Below are 23,811 nucleotides of genomic sequence, written 5' to 3'. Positions count from 1 at the left end.
GAAGATGATTGGGCCTCACTTGATTTTAACAAGCCTTAGAACAAGTGTGAATTTACTAACTGCGCAGCATTTCATTAATCATCACAATTGATAGAAAAAGTTGTAAACCTAGATCAGTGATTCTCAAACTGTGATCCACCGACTACTGGTGGTCAGTGGAACAGTTGATGGTCTGTGGAGGGCTTGCTGGTCACATGGTGCTGGCTCCACATCCTTCATTATAGCAGCTTCAACAGACATCCAGGCTCTTCATTGCAATGAAGGAGGAGCGAGGAGGAGGAGCAAACCTAGCAGCCGCCACTAGGGGCTGCTGCTAGCATAAGCGGATGGGGGAAAGGAGCCTGTAGCCGCCAGCAGGAAAAGAGCTGCCTCAACAAGGTACTTCAGCAGAGAATGGAGCAGAGAAGGAGCTTGGGGAGATGGGGCAGGGGGTGGAATGGGAGAAAGAAACTAATTCATAACTTCAGAGACATGCTTTGTAAAGTAAACTGATTTGACCTTTACATTGTTAAGTATTAATGTATTCACTAGAAACCTCTAGTTTTGCCAAGAAAGATGTGGGAATGCAAATAGGATTGTGATTGCGTAGGGATTTGGTCTGTGAATACACTCGTCAGAAATGGGTCCACACTAAATGTTTGAGAACCCCTGACCTAGTTAATATCTAATGATTTAGCTTTTGCAGTCTTCCTTATGTGTTTTGTGCACACATACAATATTTGCTGTGTAACCAAACTGATTATTTATTTAGGAAGGTCAGCTCAGATAAAGTATCTGATTTGTAAAACAACCATATTAATATTCTGTATTAACATCTCTGACTTTTTTTTTTTTATTTTGGTGTTGGTTGTAAGCGATAATATCCACTTTGTCAGCATACCATTTGTTTCCAATGTGGAGAACACAGTATGTATGTTACACTTTTGGAAACCTATTCCAAAAGACAATTATACCAACATGTTTCCAAAAGTTTGTGAGACTATTCCTACCTAATAGGGAACATTCTATTTCTTTTTAACATACTCTGAAATACTCTTATTCTTCATTTGTGCAAAAATGATTACCGGCAGAAAAAGTACAACTTTTTCAATTACCATCCTCTTGCCAAATTGCAGATCTGTAGCATATTATCCAACAAAGAATACACCAAGAAACAAACGTACAAAATAAAATAAAATCATGCAAATTCTTCTTCTGCCCCCCAAAATAAATATTGACATTTACAGTGCCTGTTAGTTAAGTACACCACATGAGCATTTCATTTTTACCAAGAAAAGAGATTATGGTAATTCAGTGGATTAGAATCCATCATTGCCATTATTATAAGCCTGCTTTTTAAAATGTTATTAGCTGTAAAAATATTAATAGTTAATGCAATATTTTTGGTTTTACAGGCAACAAGAATGGGTGAATCAACAAAGGGAAGATATCGAAAGGCAAAGAAAGCTCCTAGCCAAACGAAAACCTCCATCTACGAATAATTCTCAAACACCATCTGCCAATTCGGAACCAAAACAGAGGAAAAATAAAGCTGTCAATGGGGCAGAAAATGATCCCTTTCTTAGACCCAGTTTACCACAGCTGTAAGTTTACCAATTCAGTCAGTCATTTTCATGGTTTCCTAGATGTTGTCCATTTTGTTTGCAGCGCAAGTATTGGCATAACCTCAGCAGTTACACCATATGCCAGCAAGTTAGGGACTTACTCTGTTCTCACTGATGGCTTGTCTAAATTGACTAAACTTGCACCAAAGTCTATGTAGCTGCAATGTATCATTGCAATTTATCTTGGGTAAATTGCATCAGTCTGTTTTGCCCTGATGCAATGTGTCTATGGTTCTCTACTTAGACATGCCTAATTCTAGTATTCTACACTTGTAAATCCACTGAAATCAGTGGAGTTAGCCTTATTCTTCTTTCAGTTAAACTGATATAAAGAAGGCTTTTGGTGACCAAGTCAGCTTCCGCTGAAGAAGATAATAGTCTTTCAATTGGCTTTGAAAGGAGTTGGATACAGCCCGTAGTATCTGACAGCCTGCATCTAAATTAATAATGTGCTTAAAAAAAAGAAAATGATCTTGCGTCTTTTAATTTCAATGCTTTAGTGCTGGTTTAATGGACACCCTCAATTTAAAAATGACCCTTCTGTATGAAAATATGTTACCTACTATTGTTACAAGTAACTGTAAAGTTAAGTATAATGGAAAGAGATTGAAAAAAAGAAAAGTTTTTTCCTTCAATTTGTTTACTTTGCATTTGATTGCACTTCATCATATATTCATTATCACTATTTCCCTGTATAATCAATTTTTCTCCTCCTTTGTTTGAGTTTTCCATACAACAACAGGAGGGAAGCACATTTTTAACAAATATGATAATGTGGTTATTAAACTACAAAAAGTTGGCCAATGCACCAGGAGCAGTACTTCAAAGTTCTTTTAAACTCCTGTTTTGAAATTGGCTAGATCCCAGGTTGATTGTAACCTTTAATCATCAGAAAAATCATTATTTTAAATATTTACAATGACAACAAAATGTTCAGCCTTTTCTGATTATCAAATCCAATATCCCTTTTACCTGTGCATCATATGTTTCTGGTACATTTTGCACGTGGTGGCAAAAGAATTAAGAATAAAAGGGGTCTGCAACAGGATTTAGAACTGACATTAGACCTTTAAGTTAATAGTGATTATGGTTTGTTTTTAAAAGTGACGCTTTTCAGAAAGTTTACAGTAGAAAGGCTGTTCAGAGGTGCTAATTTAAAACACCAAAACCTTAAATTTTCATATATAACTTACCATTCAAGAAGTGCTTCTTTCTCATATAAGCTAGGCATGCTTCACTCTGCAGCTGTATTCTGAAGTTTTCTTTTTAAATAATACTGGAACTAATATGGGCTCTTTTCTAGAATATCTGTTTCCAGGGGAACTAGCTCGTTCTTCTTGCACAGTTTGTCAATCCCTAACTCTTTGTTCCACTTAAGAAAAATGAATACATATATTGGGATTCTGTAAATCGTGTGTTGTGTTTGTAGAGACTTTAGCATTCTTGTTTTTTAAATCTGCAGGACAGCTCTGTAGTTGCTTTTACTTTCTACCATACAAACAAAGCTTGTGACAATATAAATGTTCTATATATTAAAAGCCAAGCAATTGTTACTGTTACTCTTAGCCATTAATATACCTGACCAATATGTTTGGCTAAGTCTTTTTAGTCTATATTCATGTTAAATTTCCTGAGATTTTTTGCTGCTTTAGTAGATGATAAATTTTGTTTCAGTTGCATGTTTCACAAGAGGCATTGCATATTTAATTGTACAATGAATATCTCTTGTCCGATTTGTTCCAGATTCACAAATAGCTACTCCTGTCCTTCTGTCAAAATATTCTCAAATTAATTATTTTTAACATTTTCAAATTCACATTTAATTTAGGTTTGATTAAGCTGTTACATGTAAATTGAATACAAATTGAGCATTGAAGATTTCTTTTGACAACGGTATAGCCAATAAGTTAATTGCAATTTTTTTCTATTTTAGTAATTGAATGGTAGTTTACACATATTAATCATTATTGAATCAAGACTAGCTGTGCATTTGTATATGTTAATTTGGTCCTGATATAACTGCTGTTTTATGTATAACACTGCCTGCCTATTCGTGTGTTATTTCCTGGGGTCCTTTATGCGACATGGGATCACCAGAACATAATGCCCTATCATGTTCCTTTGCCAGGAACTCTAGAGGGTTTTAAAACTTTTGATTAGGATTTGTTGTAGTCTTACTTGTTAGTGTGATGATACTTCTTCTCTGAAAGATACCTACAGTAAAACTGCTGCTCACCATTACAGAGTTAGACAGATAGCACGTGTCCATGTGGCTGGTTAAAACAATTAATAATTGTGCTTTTCCAGTCTAGTATTCAGTATTCATTTACTCTTTCTAATCTACCATTACTGCATTCATCTTGTGCTCATCACTGTGCCCACATCACTCTGAGAATAATGGTTCTAATTAGCCCATAGCCAAAGGGAAGAGGCTTTATTTATACCTAGCTGGAGGGAAGTACAGAATGGCTGAGATTAATGAACTAAAACAGAGGTACATTAGTACAACATACGCGTATGTGATTAGGCAGACCTTTACGCTGCTATGCTGAAAAAAATTATCTGGTAACAAAGCTTCTCAGCAGTGAGTCCCTCTGGCACCACCTTATTTAGTTGTTACAATAGCTTAGCTTTTTGTGTAGACAAAAACAAACATTTTTTTAGCTTGGTTACAAAAAAGTGTGGTTGAAACCAGGGTTGAAAACAGCTTTTTGTATATGAACAGTTTGAAAACAGTTTTCAAAACCAGAAGAAGGTGATGGCTGAGGCATTGCCAGTGACAGGTCATTTTCCTGATGTAGTTGGATGATTAACAATTTACCATGTTTATCTAGGGATAGCTCAGTGGTTTGAGCATTGGCCTTCTAAACCCAGAGTTGTGAGTTCAATCCTTGAGGGGGCCATTTAGGGATTGGTTCTTCTTTGAGCAGGGGGTTGGACTAGATGATCTCTTGAGGTCCCTTCCAACCATAATAATCTATGATCTAATGAATGTGAATGAAAGTACTCATCAAGATGGCAACTAACCACATGAAAAGCAACAGAGAGTCCTGTGGCACATTATAGACTAACAGATGTATTGGAGCATAAGCTTTCGTGGGTGAATACCCACTTCGTCAGATGCATGTGAAATCACACTTTGCTCTCAATACGGAAATGGAAGAGATTCCAGAAGACTGGAAAAGAGCAAATATAGTGCCAGTCTGTAAAAAGGGAAATAAGGACAACCCAGGGAGTTACAGACCAGTCAGCTTAACTTCTGTACCCAGAATGATAATGGAGCAAATAATTAAGCAATCAATTTGCAAACATCTAGAAGACAATAAGGTGATAAGTAACAGTCATCATGGATTTGTCAAAAACAAATCATGTCAAACCAACCTGATAGCTCTCTTTGACAGGGTAACAAGCCTTGTGAATAGGCGGGGAAGCAGTAGATGTGGTATATCTTGACTTTAGTAAAGCTTTTGATACTCTCTCACATGACCTTCTCATAAATAAACTAGGGAAATACAACTTAGATGGAGCTACTATAAGGTGGGTGCATAACTGGTTGGAAAATGGTTCCCAGAGAGTAATCATCAGTGGTTCACAGTCATGCTGGAAGTGTATAACGAGTGGTGTCCTGCAGAGATCGGTTCTGGGTCCAGTTCTGTTCAATATCTCCATCAATGATTTAGGTAATGGCAAAGAGAGTACACTTATAAAGTTTGCGGATGATACCAAGCTGGGCGGGGTTGCAAGTGGTTTGGAGGATAGGATTAGAATTCAAAATGATCTGGACAAACTGGTGAAATGGTCTGAAGTAAATAGGATGAAATTCAATGAGGACAAATGCAAAGTACTCTACTAAGGAAGGAACAATCAGTTGCACACATACAAAATGAGAAATACTGCCTAGGACGTAGTACTGCGGAAAGGGATCTGGGAGTCATAGGGGACCACAAGCTAAATATGAGTCAACAGTGTAATGCTGTTGCAAAAAAAAGCGAACATCATTCTGGGATGTATCAGCAGGATTGTTGTAAGCAAGATACGAGAAGTAATTCTTCGTCTTTACTCCGCTCTGATTAGGCCTCAACTGGAGTATTGTGTCCAGTTCTGGGCGCCACATTTCAGGAAAGATGTGGACAAATTGGAGAAAGTCCATAGAAGAGCAAACAAAAATGATTAAAGGTCTAGAAAACGTGACCTATGAGGGAAGATTGAAAAAAATTGGGTTGTTTAGTCTGGGAAAAAAGAAGACTGAGGGGGGACATAATAGTTTTCAAGTATGTAAAAGGTTGTTAAGAGGAGGAGGAAGAAAAATTGTTTTTCTTAACCTCTGAGAATAGGACAAGAAGGAAAGGGCTGAAATTGCAGCAAGGGAGGTTTAGGTTGGACATTAGGAAAAACTTCCTAACTGTTAGAGTGGTTAAGCACTGGAATAAATTGCCTAGGAAGGTTGTGGAATCTCCATCATTGGAGATTTTTAAGAACAGTTTAGACAAACACCTGTCAGGAATGGTCTAGATAATTAGTCCTGTCACGAGTGCAAGGGACTGGACTAGATGACCTCTCAAGGTCCCTTCCAGTTCTGTGATTCTATGTTCTTCAAGTGGCTAATACGTTATTGCTTTTAGAGAGAAGAATTTTGGTTTCTGTAGTGACTTCCTCCTCCCTTCACTTTTCAGCTTTAGCCGTTTTGGTCATGGTGACTCCCTAATCATCATTTCCTCTGTCACTCCATTTATTCAGTGGCAGTCTCTCATGCAAATACTTCAGTTCTGATCTCTGTGTCTAATTTAAAATATTTGTGGGAGGGGATACTAAGATGTCAGTTATGCTAATCTAATTGAACAAACTCGTTTAGAGGGAACATTCTGTTGGGCATGGAGGAAGTAGATGTTTTCAGCAGTTTTTCAGAATTACATGTTTAAGCACCAACAATGTGCCTGGGTCTTTACAGGACAAATAAAGACAGCCCTTGCCCCAAGCAGCTTAGTCTATAAAACAAACCTAGATAAGACCCAGAAAAGATGTTGAATTAGAACATTATGGGAGAGATTTTTGAAAGTGCATAGCATTGGCCTAACTCTGTAAAAAACCTCCAGTAGAGTTAGGCTAGCTCTGTAGCACTTCTAAAAATTCCATCCTGAAACATTTTCTTTTTTTGTAAGGAAGGAATGAGCAGAAGAATTTGAGCATTTTGTTGTACTCATATCCCCACTTTTTTTTTCCCCCCTTGGGGGATGTCTAGAGGCGAGATCATTATAATAGTAGCACTGTGTTGGTTGTGATCCACTATAGATTATGTTTAAGGCTGCGAGTCTGTCACGGAGGTCACATAATCCCCTGGGCCAGCAGCAGCAGTTTGTGTGTGTGCGAGGGGGCTAAAGGCAGGGGGTTAGGGGGCACTTACCTTGGGGTGGGGGGCTCTCACTGGCATGTCCCTGCAGCACCTAGGCAGCTGGAGGCGGTGGGACTTCGTGCTGCGGTTCCCTGCCAATGGGAGCTGCAGCAGCTAGTGCTTGTGCCCCTCCACCTCCTAGGAGCTGCAGGGATGCGGAGCCAGGTAGGGAGCCCCAGCCAGCCCTGCCAACCCTCCTCTCCAGCAGCAGCAGGGTCCTGGGCCACCTCCCGCAGCACCCTCAGATCACCCGCGCCTCTTCCCTCTCCCCGCCCCCCCCCCCAAGTTTTAGTCACAGGTATTTTTAGTAAAAGTCATGGACAAGTCACGGGCTGTGAATTTTTGTTTACTGCCCATGACCTGTCCATGACTTTTACTAAAACTACTCGTGACTAAAAAATAGCCTTAATTATGTTGCATCACAATTTCTGTTTTAATTCCTTGTCTTCAGTCATTCGCTTCTGAAATTTTCAATTTTCTGCTGAAATTTTCCATGGTAGGTCTGTGCCTGATGATTATTTTTTTATAAGAAAAAAATCAGTGAGCTGGTCTTGCGTGAGAGGAGAGTGAAGAGAAATATATTGATCAAATAGGGGTACTCTTCAGTGTTTTTGTCAAGAGCTTTGAAATCTATGTATGAAAGAGACTATCTAAATTATGAGGCCCATTTTACAAGTAGAAAAACTAAACCTGAAAATTTGGGTGCCTTGCCTGGGCAGTACAATGATGTAGTGGCCTATAAACCAAAAAAATTAACACCAGATACATTGTTAGAACTTAACATGATAAATAGGAGTAATATTTCTGTTAGTTTCTATTAACTATTATGTAAGGTGTAGCACACTTTAATGTTCAAATAAGGAATAATAAACCTACTTCTAGCATGTAACTGTTTTTGAATACAGGTGGGAATGAGGTTTGTTTCTTCACCAGTAATCTAACACAAGTTAAAGTAATTGTGCCTACAATAAAATTTAGCATTTCATAAGCTTCTCTGAAAAATCAGTGTCAACAGTTTTAAATTGCTTATGCATCATGCAGTGCCTCTAACCACATTAGATTTGTAAATAAAATATACTGTAAGAAAAACAGTTGTTTACTGGGCATAGTGTGGAAGGATGGAGCGAGATTGACTTGAAATGTAATATATTTTCAAGGTGACCTCTGCATATTCATACTTGTGGGTTGTGCCTCTCAAGGATTACTGTGCTTCAGGAACATCCTGTAAAGCAGTGCCTATTGGAGCTACACAAACTTCCTATCCTGGTCCTGCATGTAGGTAGCCAAGGTTATGAAAGGACCAAGTTTCCTAAACTGCCTTAGTTCGTTCCTTTCTTCAGCTAGCTGTGGCTGAAGGACTTTCACTCAGTGCCCAGAGTGATTTCTGGAGGATTTGATATAAAACTTATGTTTCCAGTGATAGTTTGTGTTTGTACCTTTATTGGATCAGGGGGTCCTCTAACTTTTTGATTGTGGCCTCCAAGTACTCTCATAAGAACAGCAAATTTAGGTTGTGAGCATTGAGTCTCTCCATGTTTCTAGAAGTAGACACACAAACCAATAGTTTGTTCTTGCCATGATGTGTGTAGAGTCATCATATCTTGACTCCACTCCTTTGGGCAGCCGAGGCTCTTTGCCATTCTAATCAAGGAAACCTAACAAATCCAGTCCCTGTATCAGACACTGGACATGGACCTTGAGGAGAAATCTCAATAAGGGCCTTTTTTCTGTGAGTGTCTGGCTCAGACTTAGTGCTGTCTTGTGCAGTTGGCAGGTTCATCGTGACAGTTCTTGGAACTGGAATGGTTGGTTTTTCCAGGTCTCATGTTCTCACTTGTGCTCACTTCTCTGGTCTATTGGGACAAGCCATTTGAGGCTCCATTCATTTGCTTTCCATTTAACATATGGACTATATGGCCTTAATGACAGGATCTCCTCTCCCTTCTGAGTTTGAAGAAGGTCAGCCATAAAGCCTGTTGCTACTCACCTATCTGCTGCTCCCAGACAGTTAAGGTTTTTTCTTCACTGCCACTTCCTCTGCTGGCCACACCAGTATCTGTTAAATTGTCCCCTCAGTTGGTGTGCATGACCACCTTTCACCCAACAAGGAAGACGGTGTAGGGCACTTTGCAACAGGGCTTTGGAGTGGAGCCTGGAGCTGGAGCGCGGAGCAGCTCCGGAGCAGTGGAACTGCAGGTTTTTGCCTGGAGCTGGAGCACAGCTCCAAAGCCCTGCTTTGCAACAACATTGTCCTGAAAGGAAAGATTGCTTCTTCCTCAAATTTTCCTGGGGGCGTAGTCACATCCTTGTTTGTTTTTGCCCCCTGATTTCAGCCCATTTCAGGAGATGTTAGAACTGAAGCTCTGAAATTCAGATGTCCATAGATAGCCTTTTTAATTGATTGAATGAAACCAGCAGTACTAAGAGAAATAGAATCTCGCTACATTAATAATGAGCTACTGGACCCTGCTAAAGACATCTCATTGATTCCAATGTCAATCCCAGCCATATCTAAAAAAGGCAGTGATAAGGGATTCCAGTATTTCTGTACCTGTATTGGCTCATTGGTGGTGTCAGTAGTCATTGAAAGGTTGAGAAAAATCCAAGGTAGTTCTTACCTTTCCACTGGGTAAGGACACCAAAAAGCTTGACTTTTAGTGAGCAATGTTTAGTATCTGTGTGGCTAGGTACCAATTGCATCTTTGGGAAGAGATGTATCTTCTCATTGACAACCTTTCTGATGAGCAGAAAAATGTCCTAGTATTTCTTACAGGCATGACATGTTAGATACTTTGATTCTTACAATGGTATTAGTTATTTTTCCTCAGTACTCCTACGTTATTCTAAGGCTCAGATCTGTGGAGACCTACTCCTAATTGATGTGGAGTGCCCTTTCAATTTCAAGATGAGCAAGGTGGTTCAAAGAATAAAAGACTCTGAGGTCTACCAGCAGTAAATCTTGGGGAGTCCTTCCATCAGTCCTGAAGAAGAACTGTCTTTTTTATTTTTTTGGTATTGGAGACCTTTCATGACATTCGGAAGTTTCGGCCTCAGTTGTGAAAGGTGCAGGCTTTGCAATATCAGAAGAGGCAGGACAGTGGAAAATGTGTCAGGCAGTGAGCTGATTGATCTTTTTCCACTCATTTTGTCGTCATTGGGATCAAGCCTTCAGATTTGATACATTGAATGAGAACTGAGAGGTGGTTTTCACTTTAGCTTTTCTCCATTTCCCCTTCTTTTGAGGATCTGTTTAGTCTGTTTCCTTGCAGTTTTGGGGGGTAGTTGAGGTTGTTCAACTTGGATGCACGATACAGTTCCGCTCCATCCTGCTTCCTAACTACTTTCCATAATTTCTATGATTGGAGACAATGACCTGGAATTCCTGAGTTTTAAACTAGGTTCTTCCAAACCGTCTATGGATTCCTTCGTGGCAGTGCACTGAGTGACATATTTTGAGAACCAAGCACTGAGGCAATTGCTAAGATTTGTGGGTGGTAAAGGAGATCTTATACTAAGTAGTGGTCCGCTGAATGGGAAGTGGTCCTAGCATAGACAATTAATGTTTCAGAATACCAGATAGGTTTCTATAAATAATGGGTTTTGGCCCTGGAATGACACATTATAAAAAAAAAATTTAAAAAAATCCAGACACAATTTAAAATGTGATCTTGTGTTGGTAGTTATAAATGGTAAATAAAGAATGCTATTTACTGTTGTTATTCATATTTTAATGTGTGTCAATTTCTGTATTTTTTATAAGATAGTAAAATCTAAAACTGCTTCTTATTATTTTTGCAGGTTGACTCTAGCAGAATATCATGAACAGGAAGAAATTTTCAAACTTAGATTAGGACATCTTAAAAAGGTATGTGTATTTATTTGCTCTGTGATTTTTGCTGCCATGCATCGAAGTGTAAAAACTAATACTGTCACAGTGTAAAAAAAGCTTTTTAGAGCTGTCTTACAAAATTGATTACCAGTAAGCAATGAAGAGTTATGTACTGAATAATGACTTGATTCCTTCCTGTTCCCTAACGTGGCGTATTCTGGGAATACTGGAGAGACAGCATGCTTAGCTTCATGAAATACTGAGTCCATTGTATCAGTCTGCACTGAACTCTTGGATCAATGCAAATAATTAAGCAAGCAATTTGCAAACACCTAGAAGATAATAAGGTGATAAATAACAGTCAACATGGATTTGTCAAAAACAAATCATGTCAAACCAAACCTGATAACTTTCTTTGACAGGGTAACAAGCCTTGTGGATGGCGGGGGAGTGGTAGATGTGGTATATCTTGACTTTAGTAAGGCTTTTGATACTGTCTCGCATGACTTTCTCATAAACAAACTAGGAAATACAACCTAGATGGAGTTACTATAAGGTGGGTGCATAACTGGTTGGAAAATCATTCCCAGAGAGTAGTTATCAGTGGTTCGCAGTCAAGCTGGAAAAGCATAACGAGTGGGCTCCCACAGGGATTGGTTCTGGGTCCAGTTCAGTTCAATATCTTCATCAGTGATTTAGATAACAGCATAGAGAGTACACTGATAAAGTTTGCGGGCAATACGAAGCTGGGAGGGGTTGCCAGTGCTTTGGAGGATAGGATTAAAATTCAAAATGATCTGGACAAACTGGAGAAATGGTCTGAAGTAACTAGGATGAAATTCAATAAGGACAAATGCAAAGTACTCCACTTAGGAAGGAACAATCAGTTGCACACATACAAAATGGGAAATGACTGCTTAGGAAGGAGTACTGCGGAAAGGGATCCGGGCGGTCGTAGGGGACCACAAGCTAAATATGAGTCAACAGTGTAACGCTGTTGCAAAAAAAGCAAGCGTCATTCTGGGATGTATTAGAAGGAGTGTTATAAGCAGGACACAAGAAGTAATTCTTCCACTCTACTCCTCTCTGATTAGGCCTCAACTGGAGTATTGTGTCCAGTTCTGGGCGCCACATTTCAGGAAGGATATAGACAAATTGGAGAAAGTCCAGAGAAGAGCAACAAAAATGATTAAAGGTCTAGAGGGAAGATTGAAAAAATTGGATTTGTTTAGTCTGTAGAAGAGAAGACTGAGAGGGGACATAACAGTTTTCAAGTACATAAAAGGTTGTTACGAGGAGGAAGGAGAAAAATTGTTGTTCTTAACCTCTGTAGATAGGACAAGAAGCAATGGGTTTAGGTTGGACATTAGGAAAAATTTCCTAACTGTCAGAGTGGTTAAGCACTGGAATAAATTGCCTAGGGAGGTTGTGGAATCTCCATCATTGGGGATTTTTAAGAGCACGTTGGACAAACACCTGTCAGGGATGGTCTAGATAATACTTAGTCCTGCCTTAAGTGCAAGGGACTGTACTAGATGACGAGGTTGACACAATGGGTATAGTTTATCAAGTGAGACTGGTACAGACAGGGTGACTTTTAATTTTTGTTTTGGCATTAATGGTATTTGCTGCATATAGATTTTATCAGCTATGTAATAATACATTAAATATGAAATATCAATATAAGCAATACTACTGTTCCCTTTCTGTAGGCCCCACAGATGAGGTCACTGAGAGTTGAGGGGACTCAGCTTCCTGCAGTGAGGTGCTCCATACCTCATTGTCGTTTCCACTAAATCACACTTCTGATCTCTGCTTAGGAAAAGGGCATATTACTGCAGTTCTTAGCTTCAGTGCAAGGTGCAATGGATAAGGCTATGATTCCCTCATGGGTATTTTTAGTAAAAGTCGGGACAGGTCACAGGCTTTCATGAAATTGTGTTTATTGGTCGTGACCTGTCCTAACTTTTACTAAAAATACCCGGGGGGTAGGGAGGAAGGGCAACAAACAGTGCACTATTGGGGCTTGTAGCTGCTTCAGCCCCCTGCTGCAGCTCCAGCCCGAGGGGGGCTGACCCAACCCCAGCCGCTGCTCCAGTGGCCCTCCAGACTGCTACTGATCAGCTGTTTCAGCTTCCCTCCCCCCGGGGTAGGGCTGGCTGCTGGTCGGCTGTTCCCGGTGTGTCTCGTGTTCCCGTCGTCGTCCCCCCCCCCCCTCCCGTCCCCCCCCCCGCCCAGGGCTGGCCACCTCGAGGCTGATAGCTGCTCCAGCCATGCATCATGGAGGTCCTGGAAAGTCATGGAATCTCTGACCTCTGTGACAGAATCATAGCCCTAGCAAGGAATGTTATACACATACTGCAATTAGAATTGTTAATGTGGAAAAATTAGAATGGAAATAGCAAGACCGTTGGTAACCAAGCAGTGTTCTATTTATGCAAATAAAACTTCTTGTTTCTCCCCTCTGGCTGTCTTCATTTCCAGAACTGCCACATTTCAGCCTCAAGGGAGATTAAGAATTTCTCTTCTATTTAAAAATGTTTAGGTCCAGATTATGCTAACCGATTTGGTGTAATGTTGCTTTGTGTGCTCTAGTGTCACACCTCTGAATGTTAGAATCTGTCAAGTTTGTATGTGTACAGAAGAAACAATGCTGTGGAAGTAAATATGGTGTGCTGGCAATACCCTGTCCATAATTCCAGGCGTGCTGATATGCTTTATTCTTGTTATGAATTTCCTCTGTTAGAATAATTCGTGAATTCAGCTTTTCCTTTTAACAATGTGTTTTAAAGCAAAAAATGAAAATTGATTTAAGGTCAAATACCTTTGCTGAATATCCTGACTAACCAAGCTGACAGGGGCATTCAGCACAGAAATAAGTTTTACAAACCCTTTATTTTCAATTGTATTTATCATTTCAAGATGGAAATTATATCTGTCATATTGTGACTACAGTTGAATCTCTCTGTGAATTCTCATCATACTTTTTGACTCAATAAAGATCTGAGAATGCATCATTCTGTAACATCATAAATACCATGGATAGACTAGGTTGCAATGACAGTTTTGGTATTTGTCACATTCTGGAATAGCTTCAATCAGCCAGTAAATGCCAGAAGGGTGTCACAAAGGAAGGAAAGGGGGATTTTAAAATGTTAAAATATATATCACCTCATAATTTGATTAGTAGAGGCATTAAACACACAAACTCAGGCTTAGTTATTATTCATTCCTGCTTGGCAGAGTACCATTAATGGCCTTAGTTATCTGGGCATCTGATCTACATTTTCCAATATCACTGTTTTTTTGACATTCATTTCTGTCTTGGCATGGTTACTTTTTATTTGTTTCTTAAAAATTTTTCTTGAAAAATAGAAGAAAATATATTTAGTTTTAATTAATCAAGATAAATGTATTTGACTCTGTTCTTGTGGTTAAGAAGAAAATTGGAAACACTATTCTTGGGGAAACGCTTTTTGTCAGTGACTCAGCAACAGTTGAGTTTTGTTGTAGATATTTAAAAAAGCATTTAAGGCCCCACTGCTACAAAGATTTGCACACATGCCTAACTTTACTCATGTGAGCAGTTCCTTTGTTATACAGAGGGACCATTCAAATAGGAAAAACTAAGCATATGCTTAAAAATTATGAACTATTTTACTTGTAAATAATTCTGTGTTTCATTTTAGAATTGAGTAATATACCTGGTCTGGTTGTTTGGCTGAAGCTAATGCAGCAAAACAGGAGAACTAAAATGAAAGCTTAAATTCAATGTATATGTGTCTACTGATAGTTTCCTTGCAGGTAGACATTTTGAAGTTTCACTTAGTTAGTTGTAAGTCAAGGAAATTGTCAAAATCACCAAAGTGGGACTTCTAGTTTAAAACAAAAAAAAATGTAGATTTTATTTTTCACACCAAAACTCAAGGTTTCTAGACTTGTCTTTGCATTGATTTTATATATACATTATTATATTTATATTTTGTACATTTGAATTCTGTATATAAGCAAGTATATGTCCATGTTCACTAATGGCTCGGTTTAAAAAATAAAGCTAAATTAATCAGTGGCAGAATAAGTCTGTGTGTGTCTGTAAAAAGTAATATTAGAAAAATATTTATTTGTAACTCTATAATGTTACATAATGTGATGTCCTTTTTTAGAAAAAAATAATCAGTCTCTTTTTTGCTTTTCATTTTTTATTTTCATCTCCTAGTGTTCTCTTGGTATGTGTTTCTCTGCTGCCATAACTCTCTTCCTTCTTTCCATCTGCATACCTTCTCTCCATCGGGTTCTTTGCTGCCAGGTCCTTCTTCCCTTCACTCTCTATATGCTTTCATGTTGCTCCTTTCTTTGCTCCTCTGGGTGTGGTGCTTACAAATGTTCCTCTTGTTCTCCAGTTCCTCAAGAAATTTCTCTCCTGCTAGATCCTCATGGTTCTTGTTCTTACCTTTTTACATAGCAGTGACCTGCAGGAGACAGAGCTTAGCTGGTTCTTTCCTGTTTACAGGTATTCAAAACCTTAGTGTCTAAAGTAACATCTGGAAACTGTGAGACCAGCCAGTTCTCTTTGGACTATAACACTGGTCTAATGAACCACATTTTGAGAACCACTGAATTGCATAATATATGAACAGAAATTCAAAAGAGGCAATAATAGGATCCCCCATCCCTGTAGTCTCTGAGAATAACAGGGACAAGAAGAGACAAACGGGTTTTTTTAAGAAGGTGTGTGTGTGTCAAATTCTTTATAGAAGACTAACTGGCTTATGAGAAGCTGCATATCATTTCAGGGTATTCACCTGAGAGCTGCCAGGGTGCAGCTAAATATGCAAAAATTAGCTTGTTAACAACATACAAACAAGAAAATGCAAATAGTATTATATACTAGGAAAAGCAAATACTCGACTTAGTTTTGCCAGCAGAAGAGGCATCTTGCACTAGCCAGCTGCTGAAAATTGGGGATTTGGTCCTTCTAATCGGAATGAAAATTTATCTTTCAGATAGTTTTTTGCCCTGTCTGTCATGGGGAGAGATTCTTGATTCCATTGGCAGTCTTCTGATTGATCTGTGTCTTAAAACTGTTGGAGATATACTCATTTAATTTATATTCCAGATAGCAACAACATAGTTTTGAGTCAATTATGCAGTATAGGTAACACTTCTTTCCTGGGAAACATTTTTCTTAGTGAGTGTCATCTTAGAGTAATTCCATAATTACTTGCTTTTGTGTATGGATTGATTTCCAATCCACTTCATAATTATAAAGGTTAACCAAAGAGGCAGTTATTCTAGAGTAAGGTATTATCATTCTTTCTAAATTATGTTCCAATTAATTTAAACTTTCTAAGCAGAATTATCTAGAGTGGAAACATGCAACAAATAGTACAGGGAAAATATGAAAACATGCCCTCTGACATTTTCTGTTGAACAAGTGTAGATCAATTTACCAATACATTTATTCTAATGTTTCACATTATAAGCTTGTAGTTGCAAAGAAAGGTATTCTGTTCCTTTAGTGGGTCATTCCACTGAGCCTAGGCTGTCAACTCCCCTCCACTTCATGCAAGTCTAGTTCTGTGGAAACAATGGCACTCAGTAACCTGGCAGAATCACACATTGTATTGTCACAATTATGAAGTGATATTCACCCAAGAGTTCTGAAGGAACTCAAATGTGAAATTGCAGAACTACTAACTGTAGTCGGTAACCTATCATTTAAATCAGCTTCTGTACCAAATGACTGGAGGATAGCTAATGTAACGCCAATTTTTAAAAGGGTTCCTGAGGTGATCCCGGCAATTACAGGCCAGTAAGCCTGACTTCAATACCAGGCAAACTGGTTTAAACTATAATAAAGAACGAAATTGTCAGACACATAGATGAACATAATTTGTTGGGAAAGAGTCAATATGGTTTTTATAAAGGGAAATCGTGCCTCACCAATCTGCTGGAATTCTTTTAGGGGGTCAACAAGCATGTGGACAACAGGGATCCAGTGGATATAGTGTACTTAGATTTTCAGAAAGCTTTTGACACGGTCTCTCACCAAAGGCTCTTAAGCAAAGTAAGCTATCATGGGATAAGAGGGAAGGTACTCTCATGGATTGGTAACTGGTTAAAAGATAGGAAACAAAGGGTAGGAATAAATGGTCAGTTTTCAGACTGGAAAATAGTGGTGACCCCCAAGGGTCTGTACCGGGACCAGTCCTATTCAACATATTCGTAAATGATCTGGAAAAAGGGTAAACAGTGAGGTGGCAAAATTTGCAAATAATACAAAACTACTCAAGATAGTTAAGTCCCAGGCAGACTGCGAAGAGCTACAAAAGGATCTCTCAAAACTGGGTGACTGGGCAACAAAATGGCAGATGAAATGCAATGTTGATAAATGCAAAGTAATGCACATTGGAAAACATCTCAACTATACATATAAAATGATGGGGGTCTAAATTAGCTGTTACCACTCAAGAAAGAGATCTTGGCATCATTGTGGATAGTTCTCTGAAAACATCCTCTCAATGTGCCGCAGCAGTCAAAAAAGCGAAAAAAAAGGTTGGGAGTCATTAAGAAAGAGATGGATAATAAGACAAAAAATATCATATTGCCGCTATATAAATTCCTGGTACACCCACATCTTCAATACTGCGTACAGATGTGGTCGCCTCATCTCAAAAAAGATATATTGGAATTGGAAAAGGTTCAGAAAAGAGTGACAAAAAGGATTAGGGGTATGAAATGGCTTTCATATGAGGAGAGATTAATAAGACTGGGACTTTTCAGCTTGGAAAAGAGACAGCTAATGGGGGATATGATAGAGGTCTATAAAATCATGACTGATGTGGAGAAAGTAAATAAGGAGGTGTTATTTACTCCTCGTAACACCAGAAATTGGGGTCACCAAATGAAATTAATAGGCAGCAGGTTTAAAACAAACAAAAAGGAAGTATTTCTTCACACAACGCACAATCAACCTGTGGAACTCTTTGCCAGAGGATGTTGTGAAGGTCAAGACTGTTATAGGATTCAAAAAAGAACTAGAAAATTCATGGGGGATAGGTCCATCAATGGTTATTAGCCAGGATGGGCAGGGATGGTGTCCTCAGCCTCCGTTTGCCAGAAGCTGAGAATGAGCAACAGTGAATGGATCACCTGTTCATTCCCTCTCGGGCACCTGGCATTAGCCACTGTTGGAAGATGGGATACTGGGCTAGATGGACCTTTGGTCTGACCCAGTATGGCCGTTCTTATGAACACAGTATGTCAATGGATAAAATATAATGTAGACACTATGCTAAATAATTTTCATTAACATTTCACAATTCTTTTGTTTATAAAGAAAAAAATTGTAGGTTGATACTTTTAATGTTCCATGTTCACCTATTTTTTTTAAAATGAATAGTTCATTATCTGCCAGCATTGATTTTCAGGTTTTATGATGTTCATTCTTTATTAACATAAACAGGATTTCAGATATCATTTCTCTGTTCTTTTGAGGATCCACATTTTAAAAGCACTTCTCACTGCTGCTCAGAAATTCTCAAAATCCTTGATTCCCTGTTTGGCTAGGTTAAATATAACAGCCTTGTTCTTCTTTGAGTGGTTGTTCATGTCCATTCAAAGTAGGTATGTGCCAGAAGATTTTCCCCTAGCAGCGTCCGTAGGGTCGGCCCTGGAGTGGCGCCACTGCTGCGCCCTGTAAAAAGGCCCACCGACCCTCCACCCCCTCAGTTCCTTCTTACTGCCGGTGACAGCTAGCTGGAACTTCTCTTGTGCATAGCAAGTTAGCAGTGTCCTATCCTTGTGTATAGTCCGTGTATATAGTTACGTTATAGTTAGTTTACTGAGCTCATTGTATATAGTTCTTGGTAGTTGGGGGGTTCCCCCCCACAAGTTTCGTCACCCACTGGGGCATGCCAGGGTCCCACGGGTTTAAACTCTGCAAGGACTGTGGGAAATTCATGCCCAAGAGTGACCTGCACTCTGCTTGTTTGAGGTGCCTCAGAGAGAGCCACCAAAAGGACCGGTGCTGTATCTGTAGAGGCTTCCGCCCGAGAACTCTCAAAGACTTAGAGTTCTCCTGATGGAGGCTGCCCTGCGGCCACCCTCGGACCTGGAACCGGCCGAGGCGGTGCCCAGCACATCTTCCTCGGTGCGGAGTGCCCCAGCACCGGCATCAGGACTTAGGCCAATCCAAGCTGAGGAAATCAAGGTGGACGCGGACCCTGTTTCCTGGCTCTCTCAGGGCCATCCAGGGTGGCTCTCCCTCTGATAAAGACTATAGCAGATACGTCCCACACCTTATGGCAAACGCCAGCCTCACTGGCCCCTACTGCCAAGAGAAAGGAGTGGCGCTATTTCGTCCCCTCTAAAGGGCACGAACACTTGTACATCCACCCACCCCCCGGACTCCCTGGTGGTGGATGCGGCCAACCAGCGGGAGCGTCAGGGGTTTCAGGGATCAACGCCAAAGAGCAGGGACGCTAAAAGACTCAACCTCTTTGGCAGAAAAGTGTACTCCACAGCAGGTCTACAACTCCGCATTGCCAACCAACAGGCAATTGTAAGCCGATATGGTCATAACACGTGTTCAGCCATGTCAAAGTTTACGGAGCTCCTTCCCCAGGACTCGAGGTCAGAGTTTTCGGCCCTAGTGGAGGAGGGAAAGCTGATCTCCCGAGCCTCTGTCCAGGCCGCCTTAGATGCGGCGGACTCAGCCTCGCGCACCCTGGCCACGGGCCTGGTCATGCGGCGGGGAGCCTGGCTTCAGGTCTTGGGCCTGCCCTATGAGGTCCAGCAGACGATTCAAGATCTCCCCTTCGAGGGGCAGCTCCTTTTTTCGGAGAAAACGGACAAACGTCTGCACAGCTTAAAGGACTCGAGGGCCACGCTTCGCTCGCTAGGCCTGCATACCCCTGCAACCCAGCGCAGACAGTTTAGGCCGCAGACGGCCCCCAGCCCGTACCAGCCACAGACTCAACAGGAGCCGGGTCGCAGGCGGGGCAGAAATGGCAGGAGGCGTCCCCAATGCCACTCCTCTGGCCAGGGGTCGGGCCAGTCGAGGCCATCATCAGGGCCTAGACCCCCTATTTGATGGTACGGTCGAGGGAGACCTACCAATTGAGACTCTGGATCCTTCCACCCCTACCTTTGGGTCACGTCTGTCCCCCTTCTACCGTGCCTGGTCCCGCATCACGTCGGACAGCTGGGTGCTCCGCATGGTAGAGAGGGGATATTCTATCCAGTTCTCCTCCCTCCCGCCCCACCAACCCCCCTCCCCGTCCCTCTTCAGGGACCCATCTCACGAACAACTTCTAACTCAAGAAGTGAAGTCACTCATGGAGGTAGGGATGGTGGAGGAAGTCCCTCGGGAGCTCAGGGGCAGAGGCTTCTACTCCTGGTATTTCCTAATACCGAAGGTGAAAGGGGGTCTGAGACCCATCCTAGACTTGCGGCGGCTGAACAAGTTTGTGCGAAAGCTCAAGTTCTGCATGGTCTCCCTGTCCTCAGTTATTCCCTCCCTGGATCCAGGAGATTGGTATGCCGTCCTTGACTTAAAGGATGCTTATTTCCACATTGCCATAATTCCCCGACACCGTCGGTACCTCAGGTTTGTCGTGGCTGACGCCCATCTGCAGTTCACGGTGCTCCCGTTCGGCCTGTCAGCTACTCCAAGGGTCTTCACGAAGTGCATGGCAGTCGTGGCGGCCTTCCTGCGCAGGCGGGGCATCCAGGTATTCCCCTACCTGGACGACTGGCTCATAAAGGGCTGCTCCAAGGAGCAGGTGGAGACCCAGGTGTTGTTCATCAGGCGGACCTTCCTTGATCTCGGCCTCCTCTTGAACGAAGCCAAGTCCACCTGGTCTCCGACGCAACAAATAGAGTTCATAGGAGCAGTTCTGGACTTCACCCACGCCAGAGCCGGAATACCTGCCGGAATCCAGGTTCCGTGCGATTTCCGAGCTCATCCTCGGACTGTACCGCGCCCCGATTACCATGGCGCGAGTTTGCCTCCGGCTGTTGGGTCACATGGCGGCTTGCACCTATGTGGTGGACCATGCCAGACTCAGGCTTTGCCCGCTACAGTCCTGGTTAGCGACAGTTTATCGCCCGGCCAGGGACCCCTTGGACTCAGTGGTGTCCATTCCCCGCTCGGTGCTGAACTCGCTGCGGTGGTGGCTCGACCCACAGCAAGTGTGCATGAGTGTCCCCTTCGCTGCCCTTCAGCCCTCCCTCTTCCTGGTAACGGATGCCTCGGATCGGGGTTGGGGAGCGCACCTGGGACACCTCAGGACGCAGGGCATGTGGTCGCCGGAGGACCTCGAGTTGCATATCAATGTCAGGGAGCTGAGAGCGGTTCGCCTGGCTTGTTTGACCTTCTGGTCTCACCTGGCCGGCAGATGTGTTTCAGTCCTCTCGGACAATACGTCGGCAGTCTTTTATATCAACAAACGGGGGTGCACGCTCCTTTCCCCTCTGCAGGGAAGCCCTCGCATTGTGGATGCAGAAATCCCACAGCGCTACCCACCTGACGGCGTTCTACCTTCCGGGGGAGCAGAACGGTTTGGCGGACACCCTCAGCCACTCGTTCTGGGGCCACAAGTGGTCCCTCCAATGGGACGTGGTACGCTCAATTTTCCAGCTCTGGGGCTTTCCCCGGTTAGACCTGTTTGCCTCGAGGGAAAACAGGAAGTGCCGACGGTTCTGCTCCCTCCTGGGCTGCAGTCAGGGGTCTCTATCGGACGCTTTCCTACAGTCTTGGGGGGTTGGTCTGCTCTACACCTTTCCTCCGATCCCCCTGATACACAGGGTGATTTTGAAGAGTCGCAGGAATCACGCACAGGTAATCCTGATAGCTCCGGCGTGGCTACGCCAGCATTGGTACATGTCGCTCCTGCACGTGTCCGTTCAGGTGCCCCTGACGCTGCCCCTGCTCCCAGACCTGATCACGCAGGACCGGGGCTCCCTCCGCCACCCGAACCTCGAGTCCCTTCACCTCACAGCATGGATGCTTCATGGCTGAACCCGGTGGAGATGCAGTGCTCCCAGCAGGTCTGACAAGTGCTGCTCGGTAGTAGGAAACCGTCAACTAGGGCCACCTACCTGGCCAAATGGAAGCGCTTCTCCATATGGTCAGGTCAGCGAGGTCACAATCCGCTGGGGGTCCCAATCCCTATTATCCTAGACTATTTGCTCCACCTCAGACAAATGGGCCTCTCCTCGATTCGTGTTCACTTGGTGGCCATCTCGGCTTTCCATCCGGGAGAGGGGGGGTACCTCGGTGTTTGCGAACCTGCTGGTTGGGCATTTCCTCAAGGGTATGGACAGGCTATTCCCGCATGTTTGTCAGCCAGCCCCTGCTTGGGACCTGAATCTGGTCCTCTCCGCCCTCTCTCCCTTTGAGCCTCTGGCTTCGTGCTCCCTGTTGTACTTGTCGTATAAGACCGCCTTCCTGGTGGCGATCACCTCGGCCAGGAGGGTGTCGGAGCTCAGGGCGTTAACATCCGAGCCCCCATGCACTGTCTTCTATAAGGACAAGGTCCAACTTAGACCTCACCCGGCTTTCCTACCAAAGGTCGTCTCACAGTTCCACATGGGTCAAGATATTTTTCTCCCGGTGTTTTATCCGAAACCACACTCCTCCAATGAGGAGTGGAGGTTACATTCCTGGATGTCCGCAGGGCCTTGGCTTTTTACATCGAGCGTACCAAGCCATTCAGACGCTCAGCTCAGCTCTTCATCGCAGTGGCGGATAGGATGAAGGAGCTCCCGGTCTCCTCGCAGCGAATCTCTTTGTGGATCGCGACCTGCATCCGGGAGTGTTACTGTATAGCTAAGACCCCTATCCCTCTGGTCACGGCCCATTCCACTAGGGCACAGGCCTCCTCTGCGGCGTTCCTGGCTCAGATCCCGACTCAGGAGATTTGTAGAGCGGCCACGTGGTCCTCCATCCACACGTTCTCGTCACACTACGCCATCATGCACCAGGCTCGGGATGATGCAGCCTTCAGTCGTGCAGTACTCCAGTCAGCAGTGATCTCCGACCCCGCCACCTAAGGTTAGGCTTGTGAGTCACCTACTTTGAATGGACATGAACAACCATTCGAAGAAGAAAAAATGGTTACCCACCTTTTTAGTAACTGTTGTTCTTCGAGGTGTGTTGTTCATGTCCGTTCCAATACCCACCCTCCTACCCCTCTGTCGGAGTGCTGGCAAGAAGGAACTGAGGGGGTTGAGGGTCGGTGGGCCCCTTTATAGGGCGCCGTAGTGGCGCCACTCCAGGGGGCACCAGGACCGACCCTATGGACGCTGCTAGGGGAAAATCTTCCGGCTGGCGTGCACGCGGCGCGCGCACACCTACTTTGAATGGACATGAACAACACATCTCGAAGAACAACAGTTACTAAAAAGGTGGGTAACCGTTTTTTCATACCCAACTCTCATGCTGGACATTACAACATGTGTGAAAGGTGGAGTAGAGGGCATACCAGTGTGATTTTGTCGTCATTTTAGTACAAAAATGTAAAAATACTGAAGTATTTTTTTATCTACCTTTCTTTGAAAGTAGTAATGAAGTTCTAAACTTTCCTTTCACAGTGTTTATTCTGAAATAGTTTAAAAATGCCTTAATCTGAGATGTGTGCAAAATACTACTGGATTGGAACACTACGAAAGCTTATAAAGGGTGTATTCCATTGACAGTACAGTAGTCATAGTAATAAGATGATGATGCTGGTGCAATGATTTTATATTTAAATTAAATTTTAAACTTGTTAAACTCATTTTCTACTTGTAGGAAGCATGCTTACTGATGCTAGAATGTCAGTTATAAATATCTATCTTTCTGCAAGTTAAGCACCATTAAATTGTGTACTTGTACTATAGAATATAAATCAGTGATACTCGAGAACCACAAAAGTGTGAATTCATTATATAACAATAATATTAAAAAAAAAACCTCAAAGCAAATAAGTTAATAACTTAGTGCA

At 42.3% G+C, this 23,811-nt stretch overlaps 1 protein-coding gene across 3 annotated transcripts in view; it reads left to right on the top strand.

The window, feature by feature from the left end:
- Positions 1 to 23,811, top strand: part of TLK1 (tousled like kinase 1) — a 146,241-nt gene that overhangs the window by 90,147 nt on the left and 32,283 nt on the right. For all 3 annotated transcript variants that reach the window (XM_045032665.1, XM_045032663.1, XM_045032664.1), the window contains exons 11-12: positions 1,395 to 1,583; positions 10,792 to 10,858. In XM_045032665.1, the coding sequence (XP_044888600.1) occupies positions 1,395 to 1,583; positions 10,792 to 10,858 (256 nt within the window). The remainder of the gene's footprint in view (positions 1 to 1,394; positions 1,584 to 10,791; positions 10,859 to 23,811) is intronic.

This window comes from Mauremys mutica, chromosome 10, assembly GCF_020497125.1.
Source record: "Mauremys mutica isolate MM-2020 ecotype Southern chromosome 10, ASM2049712v1, whole genome shotgun sequence".
NCBI classification, from domain to species: Eukaryota; Metazoa; Chordata; order Testudines; family Geoemydidae; genus Mauremys; species Mauremys mutica.
Note: the sequence above shows the minus strand (reverse complement) of the source record. Positions and strands in the feature narration are given on the sequence as shown.